Source organism: Nannospalax galili, unplaced genomic scaffold (assembly GCF_000622305.1).
Source record: "Nannospalax galili isolate Female #2095 unplaced genomic scaffold, S.galili_v1.0 scaffold180, whole genome shotgun sequence".
Classification (NCBI taxonomy): domain Eukaryota; kingdom Metazoa; phylum Chordata; class Mammalia; order Rodentia; family Spalacidae; genus Nannospalax; species Nannospalax galili.
In genome coordinates this window covers 2,846,271-2,862,936 of record NW_008348199.1, presented here as the reverse complement: position 1 = coordinate 2,862,936, position 16,666 = coordinate 2,846,271, and the positions used below count along the sequence as shown (strand labels likewise).

Here is a 16,666-nt window from a genome sequence, read left to right as displayed (position 1 = left end):
TAAGTGCACCCGTGTCATGCAATGCCCAAGGAGGACAGAAGAGGCTGTCGGATCCCCTGGAACTGGAGTTACGGACAGTTGTTAGCTGCCATGTGGGTGCTGGGATTCAAACCCAGGTCTTCTACAAGAAAAACCAGTGTTCTTAACCGTTGAGCCATCTCTCCAGCCCCGTGAAGATGATTTAAAAATATATATATATTTTAGGCCAGGCGTGGTGGAGCATGCCTTTAATCCCAGAGGCAGGCGTATCTCTGTGAGTTCAAGGCCAGCCTGGTCTACATAGTGAGTTCCAGGCCAGCTAAGGCTACAGAGAGACCCTGTCTCAAAGACAAAAAAAAAAAAAAAACCCAAAAAACAAAAAAGACAAAAAAAATATTTATTTTTTGTGTGTATGTGTGTATTGCCTGCATGTGTGTAAGTGTATCTGTGTCCTGCAGTGCATGGGGCAATGAGAACAGAGCATCAGATCCCCTGGAACTGGAGTTACAGACAGTTGTTAGCCACCATGTAGGTGCTGGGAATTGAACCTGCCAGTGCTCTTAACCCCTGAGCCATCTCTCCAATTCCTATTTTATTATTTTTTTGATTGATTGCTTTTTATTTTGTGTATGAATGTTTTGTCTGCATGTATGTATTACCTGTGTTGTACAATGCCTGAGGAGGCCAGAAGAGAGCAACAGAGCAACAGATCCCCTGGAACTGGAATTGCAGATAGTTGTTAGCTGCCATGTGGGTGCTGGGACTCAAACCCAGGTTCTCTGCAAGAGCATCCAGTGCCCTTAACCACTGAACCATCTCTCTGACCCCCTTGTTTTATTATTTTTTGCACTGCTGAGGACTGCACCCTGGGTTTTGCATGTTCTAGGCAAATGCTCTACCACTAAGCTACCTCCTCAGTCTAGAAATGGATTCCTTCTAATTGGCTAAGAAATTCACTGTCCACACTATGTCCTCTTCCATGTCCTCACCAACCTCACAGAGAGGCAAGAAGAGGAAGGAAAGAAGGAAGGAAGGGAGGGAGGGAGGGAGGGAAGCTGATTGGCACCTGCAAGGAAACCAATGCGACACGGAACGAGGCAGTTTGTCACATGGCCTCCCTCTGTGGACCCTGTCCTCTCAACCCCTCCTCACCCCACAGAGCAGGACTAAAGAGCTGTCCAGGCACCCACAGGGTCTCTTCTGACTTCGTGACTCTTAAAATGCTCTGTCATGGGCTGGAGAGATGGCTCAACGGTTAGGAACACCGGTTGTTCTTGCAGAAGACCCGGGTACGAATCCCAGCACCCACATGGCAGCTAATAACTGTCCGTAACTCCAGTCCCAGGGGATCTGACAGCCTCTTTTGACCTCTGCAGGTACTGCACGACATGGGTGCACTTACCTACATGCAGATAATCCACACATACACACAAAATAAAAATAACAAATAAAATTTTTTAAAAATGTTCTGTCATTAGAAAGCTCAGTCACACAGAACCATGAACCCCAGGACTCAGCTTCTGTGGCTGATGGCACATGGCCTCACCCACTCCCCATAGCATAGGCTTCCTTCTTTTTTTAGCCCCATTGGCCTGGAACACACTATACAGACCAGGCTGGCCTTGAACTCACAGAGATCCACCTGCCTCTGCCTCCTGAATGCTCCTTTTTATTTATTTATTTTTTTTAAAGACAGAGCCTCCCTGTGGCCTCAGCTGGCCTGGAACTCACCAGGTCGGCTGTGAACTCAGGAGATCAGCCTGCCTCTGCCAGAATTAAAGGTATGCGCCTCCACGCCCGGCTCAGGCTTCTTTTGAAGCAATTCCCAATGCTTTTGAAGCATTACATCATTTCACCTAAAATATTTCCATATCACCATCTAGCAGTTAAAGACATCTTTATATATGTGTGTGTGTGTGTGTGTGTGTTGGAGTTTTGGGGTTTTTTTTTTTGGTCTTTTTGAAGCAGGGTCTCCTTGTAGCCCCAGCTGTCCTGGAATTCACTATGTAGACCAGACTGGCCTTGAACTCACAGAGATCCACCTGCCTCTGCCTCACAAGTGCTGGGACTATAGGCGTGTGCCACTACGCCCAGCTAACAGGCTTCTTTATATTTAAAAATTTTCATTACATATCAGTATTTGCAGGGGCAGTGGGGGACGGTGGCATGCATGGAAGTCAGAGGACAACTTGCAGGAGTGTGGTCCTGAGGATCAAACTCAAGTCCGCAGGCTTGGCAGCAAGCGCCTTTACCTGCTGAGCCATTTTGCCAGCTCTCTCTTTTACTATTATGTAATGCCTCGTCTTATGTCTTTATCACACCTAAACAAAGGAGCAATAGTGACAGGTGTGGTAGTGCAGGCTAGCAATCCCAGCTCAGGGGAGGTGGAGGCAAGAGGATCAGAAGTTCAAAGTCAGCCTCAGTTACACAGTAAATTCAAGGTCAGCCTGGGCTACATGAGACCTTGTCTTTCAAAAGAAATACTGCCCTTGAGTGCACTTCCTTTCTCTACGTCTTTCAAGGCTGCAGTGGCTGCCACTGCTCTCCAAGTTTCGCCACCCACGCCTCAGAGAGCACAGAAAGAAAAATGATGGAAAGTCCAGCAAGACAAAGACCCAGGAAACAAGTCTGGGGCCAGCCAGAAAGGAAGGTCTCAAGGCAGAGTTCAGGACGGTGCAACAAGCTGGTCCTTGCTGGAGCTGCTACTACGACCACCTCTCTAAGGAAGTCTCTGCTACAAGCTTATTATCCAAGCTGTCTCTAGGAGACTGAAGATCCGCCAGTCCCTGGCCAGGCTAGTCCCCCAGGAGCTCCTTAGTGAAGGGACTTAGCAAACAAATGTCAACGCACTGAGCTCAAGTAATTTACAGCAGTGACACCAAGGGTGGAGATGCCCCAGCTGCTGGTGAAGATGCACGAACAGGTCCAACCAACCATACATTTGGAAAAATAAAATTTTATTAAATAAAGCAAGAGAGGGACAGGAGAGACGGCTCAGAGGTTAAGAGCACTGGTTACTCTTGCAGAGGACCTGAGATTGGTTCCCAGCACCCACATGGCGGTTAACAACCATCCATAACTCCAGTTCTAAGAGGTCTAATGCCCTCTTCTGGCTTCCTTGGTCATTGCACCTATGAGTACACTTATATACATATATGCAGGCAAAACACTTATACCCAATACCCATTTTTAAAAAGGAAATAAATGGCTCTTTCTCTTTTAAGACAGGGTCTCGCTGGTCTGAAAACTCACTTTGTAGACCAGGTTGGCCTCAAACTCAGAGATGCCACCCCAGTGCTAAGACGAAAGGTATGTACTACCACACCCGGTTCATTTAAAAAAATTTTTTGAGACATGGTCTCATGTAGCTCAGACTGGCCTCAAACTTACTACATAGCCAAGGCTAACTTTAAACTCCTTGATTTTCTTGCCTACACTTCCCATGTGTAGGGATTAAAAGTAGGTGCCACCACACCCAGCTCAGTGCACTCTTAAGATGTGACTTTACCATCAACCTTAATCAAGCCTTACTATCAGTGGGCACAGTAACACATGCCTGGAATCCCAGCACTCACAAAGCTGATATAGGATTGTGATTTTGAGGACAGACTGAGCTATACAGGGAAACATTACCTCAAAAATCACAGTAACAGCTGGGCGTGGTGGCGCATGCCTTTAATCTCAGCACTCAGAAGGCATAGGCAGGCAGATCTCTCTGAGTTCAAGGCCAGCCTGGTCTACATAGTGAGTTCCAGGACAGCTGGGGCTACAAGGAGACCCTGTCTCAAAAAAGACCAAAAAATAAAAAGAAAATAAATGAATAAAAAATTTTGGGGGGCTGGAGAGATGGCTCAGCAGTTAAGAGCACTGACTGCTCTCGTAGAGGACACGGGTTCAATTCCCAGCACCCACATGACGGCTACGAATGGTCCTTAACTCCAGTTCCAGGGGAATCTGAAGCCCTCTTCTGACCTCCTCAGCATTGCATGACCTCACATACATGCAGGCAATACACTCTTACACATAAAATAAAAATAATATTTAAAAATTTTTTGAAAGAAAGAAAAACACAAAATACTGCTTTTTGCTCTTACCAGTAAAAATTCCAATCCTCGTTTTCTGTCACTTGGACCCATCCTCTCTTCTCAAAGTTATTGATTAGCACCGACTTCTCAATGTCAGTGACCCACTTCACCCTTCCTGCCATGATCCTAAAAAACACCAAGTCATTATTACTCTGAAACTTGGCCGGCAGCGAACTTCCCCCCAAACCAAAGATCCTTCAAATGCCATGCAAGGCAAACACACGTCCACCCTAGCTCAAGTTCACACACCACGGTTCCCAGCAGGGGTTTTCCATCCCTGGGGACGCCTCCATTCCCCCACAGACCTCCCCGTGGGCCACTGTGTGGGGCTAGCAGGGGCAACTGTCAGGAACCACAGGAGAGGCATGTGGGGCTACAGGGGTTGGAGGCAGGAGAGCGGATCCTTCTCAGAGCAGGTGGGGAAGGCTGTCCTGAGATGTGGACACCTGAGCTGACCTCTGATGAGGTGGCTGGAGTTGGCACACTCATCCAGGTCTGGGCACCCTTATCACCCTGTCCCGCACTGCCTATCTCCTCACCTCTCCTCCACCCTAGTCGCTCCAGGTGCACTCCTTAACTGCAAGGCGGTCTTCAGTGTTAACCTGATCATGGCCCTCCTATCCAACAACCTCCACAGCTCCCAGTGCACTCAGAACACAGGCCCTGACCCTGGCCTGATACTGCAGATACAGCTGGTGCCACTTCCCTGCTCGGGCTCTGCCACCTCAGGGCCTTGGCACATGCAAGCGTGTCTGCAGCTGACCCCTTGCTCTGCCTGGCTGAGCTACTTCCCACTCATTCAGTACAGATGAGTTCTGTATGTCTGTCTACAAGGCCGCCCTGACCCTCCACCCTAGGTACTCAGGCCCTTGGCATCCTACAGATCTGTATCTAGCATCGGCTGCTCACTTGCCTGCTCCAGCCAAAAGAGGCTGTTTACTACCTTGCCACACAGGAGTTCATTTGAAGCAGGCTTGCATGCTAGGGACTCTGGGAGCTTGGAGGGCCTGTCTCAAACAAACAAGCAAGCAAAAAACACCCAAAACAAAAACAAACAACTCTGACAAAAGCAAGGGAGAAAGGGCTTATTTTAGCTCCCAGTTCAAGGGACAATCTATCGCGGTGGGGAAGTCAAGGCAGCAGGAGCCTGAAGCAGCTGGCCACATTGCATCCACAGTCAGAGAGAGCAAACATCCCATGCAGGTGCTCAGCACCACATGCACCAACTCCTCACGTGCTGACTCCTGTCCCAAGCAGGCTCTACATGACCCCACACCACAGCATGGTGTCAGTGCTGGTGGCTGGGGGACTTTATACCTTCACTCTTTCTCTCTGAACCCCTTGATGAGTCCTGCCCCCCTGCCACACTGCAGGACCAGGATTCCAGGAGAGACACCTCCAGCCCGGCCCTGCCACACCCACCTAATCACCACCCACACCGCAGAGCTCCTGGGACACAGTGAATGCTAAATCTCACTACACTGAAGACTTCCTCCCAGACATTGCCTCACACTGGGGAAAACAGCAGACAGAAGCGCAGTGATCCTAACTGATAGACAGCACAGGCTGCCTCTGTGGCTTGGCCACTTGTGGCATGCCAGGTGCCTACAAATGTGCCAGGTATTACCAGCCTCACCTTGTTGAGCAGGAAGCAGAGCCTTGGGAGGCCAGTGCTCCGGACAGACCACCTAGTGCTCCTCCCGGCCACATCTGTCTGTCTGTCTGTCTCCCTTGCCATGGGGACAGTCACCAGTGGGCACATGTCAGGTGGCACCTACCATAGGTCCTTCTGCAGCTGGAATGCCCGGATCCTCCAGCGTCAGCGACTCTTGCCTCTGATTATCTTAAACAAAGTCAGTACACACATGAAAGGTGTTGTCACAAAAGCACAAGGGACAGAGATTGGAGACGCACTGACTGAGCAGAGCTTGACCAGCCAAACAGAGAGAGCCAGGGATGGCATCTTGCTTATTGAATGCACACAGGACACATTCTTGTGATAATGGTTGTGGAGTTGCTGGGTGTGATGGCTCACATGCAATCCCAGCACTCAAGAGGCAGAGGCAGGACGTTCCTCTGCAAGTTCCAGGCCAGCCTGGTTTACAAGGCAGGTTCCAGGCCAGCCTATCCTACGTGCCAAGTCCAGGCCACCCAGGGCTACATATTGAGACCCTGTCTCAAAAAAAAAAAAAAAAAAAAAAAGATTTCCGCTCCAGCTGGTCTTCTCACGCCCTTCACGTTCTGTCCCACTGAGCATCAGCACAGTCCACAGGGGCCGAAGGAGGGCACACTCCCCATTTGACACAGCAGGAAAATGTAGCTCTGTTATGACTTAAATGTGTCCCCTAAAAGCTCAGGTGTTGGCATCCTAACCCCCAAAGTCATATGTAATGGCATTGGGAGGAGAGGCCTTGGGAGCTAGAGGGGGTGCTGGGTTCTGTGAGGGGGGAACAGAGACCTGAGCTAGCAGGCCTGCTTCCTCTCTACATGATACCCCTGACCTTGGACTTAACCTCTACAACCCTGAGCCAAATATATTTTTCCGTGTGTGTGTGTGTGTGTGTGTGTGTGTGTTGCTCCAGGACTAACATGCTCAGCCCTAAACTTCTACTCTATAAATATGTAGTCTCAGATATGTTGTTACAGCAACAGGAAACAGACCAAGGCAAGGCGGGCTCAGAGAGTTAAAAAGCAGAGAAAAGATTGTATCTGTCACCAACCTGCATCACCTCCTCCCTCCTGCACCCGCAGGGACTATGGGTCTCCTCATCAGACTGTGACCCCTGAAGGGCAGGGAGGGAGCTGCCTTACCTCTGTACCCCAGTACCCAGCCAGGGCCAGGCCCATCTAGGGGCACAGAAATCACCTGTAAAATAGACAAATGAACCAACTGGTCAAGAATCACACTTCAGAAGATGAGGCCGAGTCCTTCCCAACCGTCAAATACAAGTCCTGTCCATTAGAAAAGTAATACCTGATGTCGGACTGTTTGTGACCACTTCCTCCTAAAACAGGAAAACAAAACAAGTGTGGTAAGGTGCTTCTGGTTCACAAGAATTGATGCATTTGATATTTTTTTTCTTACTTTCTTTTGTTTTGTTTTTGAGACAGGGCTCATGTAGCCCAAACTGATCTCAAACTCCCTATGTAGCCAAGGATAACCTTGAACTCCTGATACTCCTGCCTCTACCTCTCAAGTACTGGGATCACAGTGTGCACCACCACACCTGGCTTGATGACTGTTTTTTTTCTTTTCTTAAATCTTAAAAACCTGAGCATCATGAAACATGACCTGGACAAAGCCAACTATTGCTTTTCGGACTCAACACGGCTCATGGCTGTACCTGGGGCTGCTGCTACCTGAAGTGGCCAACCACAGCCACCTTGATACCATGGTGCTCCTGGTAGCTGAAGACAACGTGGGTCCTCAGGCAAGTGGTTAGGCCCTTCACAAGCAGGAGAAGGCGGCTTCCTATGGGCCACCCTAGCTCTGAATCCCCCTACTCAGCAGTCAGTCACTTGGCACCAGGCCTGGGCAGGGAGGCAAAGTGTTGACTGAGACTGTCCAGTCCGAGGTGGAGGAGAGGGATACAGACAGCAGGCTGTGAGGCCCAAGCTACACTAGGGCAAGGTGCTTTAACAACACCATGACAAAGCTCAGCTGTGATTCTGGAGGGAACATGCATTCAATGAGCAAGAACTGGTGTCAGCTCCGCCTTGCAGACCCCAAATCCACACAGCGCTCTCCACAGCTCCACGACTGTCTGGGACAACCTCAACAGGCCCCGACAGTTATCCTTTCTGCCACCCTCGACCCAATGTGACCCACCATCTGTCCAGCAACACTCTGGTCCTTGGCACACACATCAGCTTAAGTCACCAGCTCCTAAGCCAAAAGCTTCCAAGCCATATGGCATTTACTAAAACTGGCAGTCTGCTCGTGACTTACAGGGCCAGCCTGCCCTACCTTTGGCACTGCCTCTCAGCTCTGCCTCCCACTACCACCTCCATGCTCAGACACCTTGCCTCTTCAGCTCCATCACACTACATCTTGGGGCTGCCTTCTCAAAGGTCTGAGGTCAAGACCTTCCTTGACTACTGACCTCAATGCTCTTGATGCCTCCACACTTTGCAACAGCCCCCTCACCACTACATTCTAAGACCCCAATTGGTGCCTGAAACCACAGAAAGTATCAACCCCTAAATAAACTTTCTTCCTACACAGGCACATCCATGATGAACCCGCACCGTCTCACTTACAGGAAGCACTTTTTGGTCTCTCTGGCAAATCCAAGTAACCAGCATCACTGCTCTTACACTCCCGTGCTCATTATTAAGAAGACAATGAGCCGGGTGTAGTGGCACACACCTTTAATCCCAGCACTCAGGGAGGCAGAGGCAGGCAGATCTCTGTGAGTTCAAGGCCAGCCTGGTCTACATAGTGAGTTCCAGGACAGCTGGGGCTACAGGGAGACCCTGTCTCAAAAAGACCAAAAAAAAAAAGGAAGACAGTGGCGGGGGGGGGCTGGAGAGATGGCTCGGCAATTAAGAGCACTTCCAGAGGACCTGGGTTTGAGTCCCAGCACCCACATGATGGCTAACAACCATCCATAAGTCCAGTTCCAGAGGATCCGGATACCCTCTGACCACAGGCATTGCACGACATGGGTGCACTTACACACATGCAGGTGATACACTCATACACGTAAAAATAATTTAAAAATAATAAAAGCAGATAATGGGTGACTTGAACACTATAAGGAGGCAATTGGATGACCATGGGGATGGGAGCGTTTGCACAGGGCCTACAAAGGACAAAGCACAGTGCAACATCTCCTCACCGCAATCAGAACAAGGCTGTGCTGGATAGCTTTAGTGTCAACTTGACACACCTGAGTTGAGGGAGCCTCAGTTGAGGTACTGTCTCCATTGGCCTGTGGCCATGTCTGAGGGGCATCTTCTTGATTACTGGGTGATGTGAGAGGGCCCAGCCCACTGTGGACAGTGCCACCCCTGGACAGCTGGGCCTGTGTTGTATAAGAAAGCAAGTTGAGCACAACCCAGGGGAGCAAGCCAGTAAGCAGTGTTCCTCCATGGCCTGTGATCCAGCTCCTGCCTCCAGGTTCCTGCCCTGAGTTCTTACCTTGGGCTCCCTCAGAGATGAACTAGGACCTGGAAAATTTAAGCGAATAAACCCTTTCCTTCCCAAGCTGGTATTGGTTAGAATATTTTGTCACAGTAATGGAGAAACAAACTAGAACAGAGGTACCACCTAAAAGTCAAAATGGGAGCTGGAGAGATGATAGCTCAGTGGTTAGGAACATTGACTGTTCTTGCAGAAGACCTGGGTTCGAATCCCAGCACCCACATGGTAGCTAATAACTGTCCATAACTCTAGTTCCAGGGGATCCAATAGTCTCTTCTGTCCTCCTCAGGCACTGCATGACATGGGTGCACTTACCTACATGCAGGCAATACATGCATACACATAAAATAAAAACAATAAATAGAATTTTTTTTAAGTCAAAATGGCTGATTTCTGGAACCTTCTGAACTGAAACCATGGAAAGTGAGACCATGGATATAGGTAGTTACTATGTTTTCTCCATGACATGAACCTGCACTTAGTATAGCTCATGCCATGGCCCATGGACCAGCTGCACAGCATTGCCTGGAGCTTGCTAAAAATACAGCTTCTCAGGGGTGTGCGTGGCTCGGTGGTAAAGCACTTGCCTAGCAGGCACAACACCCTGGGTTCTATCCCCAGTATAAGGGAAGGGAAGTGGGAAGGAAGGAAGGAATGACGGGAGGGATGGGGGGAGAGAGGGAGGAAGGTTGGTTCATGAGTCTTCGCCCACCATTGATATACCAACTCAGATTCTCTGGGAGGAGGGTCCAGAAAGCTGTCAGCTGATTTTTTTTTTTTTAAAAAAAAGATTAATTCTATTTTTTTTTATTTTTTTGGTCTTTTTGAGTCAGGTCTCCCTGTAGCCCCAGCTAGCCTGGAGCTCGCCATGTAGACCAGGCTGGCCTCCAACTCACAGAGATCTGCCTGCCTTTGCCTTCTGGGTGCTGGGATTAAAGGCATGTGCCACCACACCCGGCAGACTAATTCTATTTTTAAAAAATATCTTATTTATTATTTTTATTTTATGTATATGCCTGTATTGCATACATGTAGATAAGTGCACCCTTGTCGTGCAATGCCCGAGGTGGACAGAAGAAGCTATCGGATTCCCTGGAACTAGAGTTACAATTAGCTGTCATGTGGGTGCTGGGATTCGAACCCAGGTCTTCTACAAGAACAACCAGTGTTCTTAACCGCTGAGCCATCTCTCCAGCCCAGATTATTTCTAATTTTTTTTTTTTGTCTTTTTAAGACAGGGTCTCTCTGTAGCCCCAGCTGTCCTGGAACTCACTATGTAGACCAAGCTGACCTCGAACTCACAAAGATCCACCTGCCTCTGCCTCCCAAGTGCTGGGATTAAAGGCATGTGCCACCACACCCAGCTAATTCTATTTTTTATGTGTATGTATCTGTGTGCCCAAAGAGCCTAGAAGAGGGCGTGAGATCCCTTGGAGCTAGAGTTATGGGAGGTTGTAAGCTGCCTGATGTGGATTCTGGGGAAAGAACTCAGGTCCTCTGGAAGAGCAGCACACACTCTTAACCACTAAGCCTCTCCAGCCCTGTCAGGTGATTCTTAGGTGTTGCTCAAATTTGAAATCAGTTGGTCTAGTTCATGCATTTGACTTCTATATGGACATGTCAGCATCAGGAGGACAGGAACAGTTGTTTGCCATACCTCCTGCTTCCTCCCCAGTCCTCAGAACTTCATCTAGCAACAGCAGTGATCAAGAAAATTTATGAATTAAAGAAAAAAAATCAGGACAGCAAGATGGCTCTGCAGGTAAAAGAGTTTGAGCTGCAGGTCTAGTAACTTGAGTTTGGTCTCTGGATGGAGGTGGTAGGAGAGAGCAGACTCCATGCAGATGTTCGTGGCACATGCACGTCCACACATACACATCATGCATACAATAAATAAAATTTTAACGATTAAAAATTAAGAAATAGGGGGCTGGAGAGATAGCACAGTGGTTAAAAACACTGACTGTTCTTGCAGAAGACCCAGGTTCGAATCCCAGCACCCATGTGGCAGCTAACAACTGTCTGTAACTCCAGTTCCAGGGGCTCCCCTCCGTGGGCATTGCATGACACAGATGCATTTACCTACATGCAAGCAATACATGCATACACATAAAATAAAAATAATAAATTTTTTAAATTAAGAAATATAGCCAGGCACAGTGGCACAGGCTTATAATCCCAGCACTTGGAAGGTGGAGGCAGTAAAATCAGAAGTTCAAAGTCATCCTTCAGCTACATTAGAGAGTTCCAGGCTAGCTGGGCTACATGAAATCATCTAAAAACAACAACAACCAAAAAAAAACCCAATAACAATAATAGTAATAATAATTAATAAGTAAATTCCCTCTGCATAGGACCAAACAAGTGCTACTCAGGCCACCAGTGAATTGGAGGAAGCCCAGCCCTAAGTGGGTGAGTCTTAGGGGAGAGAGACTGGCAAAAAATCACCCCTAAAGACTTGCATTAAAAGGCTACAGAATGGGGGCTGGAGAGATGGCTCAGCAGTTAAGAACACTGGCTGTTCTTGCAGAAGACCCAGGTTTGAATCCCAGCACCCACATGGCAGCTAATGAACCCAGGTCTTCTGCAAAAGCAGCTAGTGCTCCTAACCATTAAGCTATCTCTCCAACCCCAAATAAATAATAAAATAAATAAATAAATAAATATATATATATATATAAAATATAAAAAAAAAATAAAAAAGGCTACAGAATGAGGTTGAAGAGGAACTGATTGCTAGGACAGCTGCTTATAGGAGTAGGTCTACAACCCAGGGACAGCATGCATGACAACATGCACACCGGCACACACGATGGCATGCACACCAGGACACATAACAAAGCACTTCACCCCCTGCTGTGATTACCAGCCCTAGACAAGAGTTAGGCAGCTTTCTGAGAAAGAAGAAAAAGAGAGCTTACACTCAATAGTCTTTCCACTCCTCGAGGTCCAGCCATCAGAAACCAGGGGCCCTGCCTTTCTGCCTCCCACACTTTGACCTTTACCAAGGTCACTGACGGCCCAACTACACTAGGAGCCCAGTACCTGGATTCTTTTCCAACAAGCTTTCCTTGAAAGGGAGCAAAGAGGGGCTGGAGAGATGGTTCAGCTGTTAAGAGCACTTGCTGCTCTTCCAGAGGACCTGGGTTCAGTTCCCAGCACCCATATCCAGCAGCTCCAGTCCCAGGAGATCCCTCGCCCTCTTCTGGCCTCCCTGGACACTGCACCTATGTGGTGCACATACACTCAAGCAGCTGCACACACAAATATACATAAATAAATAAATCTTTTTTAAAAGGGAGCAAAGAGCTATCTCTAAGAAACTAATGAGGGGCTGGAGAGTTGGCTCAGTGGTTAAGAGCACCGGCTGCTCTTGCAGAGGACCCAGGTTCAAGTCCCAGCATATGGTGGCTAACAACTGTAACTCCAGTTCAGGGGGATCCAATGCCTTCTTTTTCTGACCTCCTCCGGTATTGCATGATACAGGTGTATTTACACACATGCAGACAATACACTCATACACATAAAATAATAAAATATTTTAAAAAGAAACTAATGAATAATAACATAAACAACACTTCACACCGTGGGATACACTCCTTCACGCTGAATTAGCCTCACTCTGCATGTGGGGTGACCACGCCATGCCCCAAAGTGGCTGTCTACCAGATTGCTAATTCCTTGAGGGTCTATCCTTTTGTGCTGTCCCAAACCAGCAGTGTAACATGCTCATGAAATGTTTCCAAAACACGCCACTCCAACCCGGTCACATGCTAAGACACTTCCTCGGGTGAACTCAATGACCCCACCGCTCTACAGAGGATGCCCCCCCCCCTTAACAAAGACGGAACCGACTCGGTCCAGTCTTCCCGAGAAGCCAGCTGCGAGGGTAACACAAGGCTCGGTCTGCAGGCCTGGGTTCCCTTCACCCGCACGGTACCGCCCTGCAAGAGATGCCAACGCGCACAATAGCCTGCAAGCGAGCAGGCAGTGCGAGCCCGGCTGCCTTCAAGAAAAACGATGCAATTAGCAATTACAGCAATCAGACGTAAGGCAAGTCCCAGGATCTCGGAGGAGGACTCGGGCTCCGGGGGGGCGGCACGGGCTTCCCGGGAACGCGGGTGGGACCAGCAGCACGTAAACCGCCGGCTCGCTTCCTGGACCAGGCGGCTACTCACGGGCGCGCATGCGCACTCGCCACGCGAGGCCACGCCCTCGGCGCCCCAGCCCTGCTCCACGGTCCCGGGAGGACCCCGCGGGGAGTCCCGTGGACTGGCAGCCCCCTCCCGTCGCCGCAAGCTTCACTTCCGGGGCGGTGTCATGACAACCAAGGACGCGCCTGCCGGCACCACGACTGCTTCCGGGGTCGGGCTTTCCGGGGTGCCCGATGCCTGGATGAGGCCGGGCAACTTCCGAGCATCCTTTCGGAGTGGGAGGGGCCGGGCCTCTGGAGTGGCTCTGCAGGCAGAGGCGACAAGCCTGGGCCCAGGGTTCAAGCCCTGGACCCACGAGGTGGAAGGCGAGACCCGCTTTCCCGATATTATAGTCTGCCCTGCACTCGTGTCCTGTGGCACGAACACACACACGAATAAATGTAATAAAAATTTTTTAAAGAGAAAAGGCGGCTGGAGGGATGGCTCAGCGGTTAAGCGGATGGCTTGCTGTTCTTACAGAGGACACGGGTTCGATTCACAGCACCCACATGGTGGCTAACAACTGTCCTTAACTCCAGTTTCAGGGATCCGATGCCCTCTTCTGACCTGACACGGGTGCACTTACACACATGCAGGCAATACACTCACACACATAAAATAAAAAATAACAATAAATAAAAGAGAGATGATCCAAGGAGCGAGACTGAGCCGGGAGGAGGGCAGGTGATGGTCGGGGCTGACCCTTCCGCTGGCTGTCTCCTTCCACCTAGACAGGAGGCAGCACCCACCTCTGAGGTTGTAACAATCAAGAGGCTCTCAAAGGAGTACAACATATTTGTCCAAAGAATTGAGCTTTTTATGTATGTGGGTGTGCATGTGTGGGTGTGGGTGTGCGACCGTGTGCGCATGTGTATGTACATGTGCCTGAGCGTGCATGTGCGTGTCTGTGAGCGTGTGTACACGTACCTGTGTGTATGTAGGCCTGTATGTGCATGCAACTGTATATAGGTGCTCCAGTGTGTGTGCACCTCTGTGTGCGTGCACATGTATGTGTGTGTGCCTGTGTGTACGTGTGCATGTGGAGGTCAGAGGCCACCCAGTGTGGGAACTGAAAAACATACAGTGTGGAAACCAAAGGATATCCTTGAGTATCCTTCCTCAGGCACAATCCACCTTTTTATGACACTTGGAGGTTGTAGACTGGCTGGCCAGCAAGATCTAGGATCCCCTGTCCCCACTTCCCCAGCAATGGGATTACAGGCATGTGCCCCCACATTGTGATTTTTCACGTGGGTTCTGGAGCTGCTTTCAGGGCAAGCACTTTACCAACCAAGCCATCTCCACAGCCTCCAAACATACATTGTTTTAAAAATTACATTTCTTTATCTACGTGCGTGTGTGTGTGTGTGAATGTGTGAATGTATGTCCTGTGTGTGTGTGCCCATGGAGTCCAGAAGAAGGTGTCAGAGCCCCTAGAACTGGAGTTACAGGTGCCTGTGCGTAGCCTGATGTGGGTGCTGAAAACGGAACTCTGGTCCTCTGGAAGAACAGCAAGTGCTCTTAACCGAGCCATCCCTGGAGCCTTAGAAGTTCTTTTCAGCTTTTTGTAAGAACTAAGCAAACTGTGTTAATTTCTCACTTACTTTGAAAAACAAATATAGAATTTGTTGACACAGTGACACAAAACCTTAAGGAATTGCATGTTCAGTCATTGAGAGAGTTGGGGCTGGGGGCTCAGTTGATATGATTGCCTAGCATGCACGTGAAGCCTTGTGATTGATCCCAGCACTGCATGAACCTGGCATAGTGGTGCACATATATCAGCACTCAGGAAGAGAGGCAGGGGATCAGAAGTTCGAGGTTATTCTTGACTACAGAGAAGCTTGAGACCAGTTGGGATTCATGAGCCCCATTCTTTAAAAACAAATCAAAGGTTTCCCACCAGATTTTATCTCAATCTAAACTGAAAATGTTTTAGTTTTGGAAGAAAAGCCTTGAACAGTCAGTTGTCTGGTGAATTTGTATGGGTCTTTCCCTGTGTTGTATCTAGGTGAGTAGAGGTCTTTGAAGCCATCAGAATGAAAATTGCATTTTCCCAGCAAGAAGTTTTAGAGCTAGGCGTGATGGTGCAGGTCTGTAATCCCAGCACTTGAGAAGTGGAGACAGGAAGATCAGAAATTCAAGGCTAGATTCACCTACATGAGGAGTTTGAAGTCACATAAGAGGGCTACATGAGATCCTATCTTTTAAAAAAATATTTATTGTTTTTATTTTATGTGTATGCGTGTATTGCCTGCATGTAGGTAAGTGCACCCGTGTTATGCAGTGCCCGAGGAGGACAGAAGAGGCTGTCGGATCCCCTGGAACTGGAGTTATGGACAGTTGTTAGCTGTCATATGGGTGCTGGGATTCAAACCGGGGTCTTTTGCAAGAATAGTCAGTGTTCTTAACCGCTGAGCCATCTCTCTAGCCCCAAGATCCTATCTTTTCTTTTTTAGTTTTTTTTCTTTTTTTGGTCTTTTTGAGACAGGGTCTCCCTGTAGCCCCAGCTGGCCTAGATTTGCTATGGAGACCAGGCTGGCCTCGAACTCACAGAGATCCGCCTGCCTCTGCCTCCCGAGTGCTAGGACTACAGGCGTGCGCCACCATGCCCAGCTAAGGAAACTATCTTTTTTTAAAAAAACCACAAAACAGACTAAGAAGGAGGAGGGAGGGAAGGGGGCAGGGGGAGGAGGAGGGGGGGAGAGGGAATGTTTCAGGAACTACAAGGCAAATCCCATTTTCCCTTGGTGAAAATATACCAAGGCCTTTCTGTTTGCATACCTGTATTAAACTCTTAATTCCACCACTGAGATTTTGAAATTGATGAATCTTTTAAAAAATTAAGCCCAAGCTCTACTGTTTGTGCCAAAATTTGATTATCCTCTCTCCATAGGATTCATTTCCTTCCTTCTTTCCATCTTTCATTCCTTCCCTATTATAAAATAGCAGACTGTGGGTTAGTTCAGTTGTGGAATGCTTGTGTAGCATGTGAGACCCTGGGTTTGAGCCTCATCATCATCATCATCATCACCATCGCTGGGACACGATGCCTTCCACCTCTAATTCTACCACTCAAGAGGCTGAGACACCAGCCTGGGCAACCCTGACTAAAAGAGTAAACAAGTAAGCAGGACATGGTGGGTCACGCCTTTAGTCCCAGCACTCTGAAGGCAGAGACAGGTGGATCTCTGTGAGTTCAAGGCCAGCCTAGTCTACATAGTGAGTTCCAAGACAGCTGGGGCTATAGGGAGATCCTGTCT

General features: G+C 48.8%; 1 protein-coding gene across 6 annotated transcripts in view; it reads right to left on the bottom strand.

The window, feature by feature from the left end:
- Ttll1 (tubulin tyrosine ligase like 1) overlaps positions 1-13,503 on the bottom strand; it is a 34,831-nt gene extending 21,328 nt beyond the window's left edge. The window contains exons 1-5 of one of the 6 annotated variants that reach the window (XM_008844745.1): positions 13,248-13,503; positions 7,039-7,069; positions 6,785-6,930; positions 5,843-5,907; positions 4,074-4,190 (exon numbers count right to left, since the gene is read on the bottom strand). In XM_008844745.1, the coding sequence (XP_008842967.1) occupies positions 4,074-4,186 (113 nt within the window). In that variant the 5' untranslated portion in view covers positions 4,187-4,190; positions 5,843-5,907; positions 6,785-6,930; positions 7,039-7,069; positions 13,248-13,503. Of the gene's footprint in view, positions 1-4,073; positions 4,191-5,700; positions 5,823-5,842; positions 5,908-6,784; positions 6,950-7,038; positions 7,070-13,247 lie in introns of those variants that run through there. The other 5 variants (XM_008844746.1, XM_029569148.1, XM_008844747.1 and 2 more) reach the window with 5 other exon arrangements.
- Between the last annotated feature and the right edge of the window lie 3,163 nt (positions 13,504-16,666).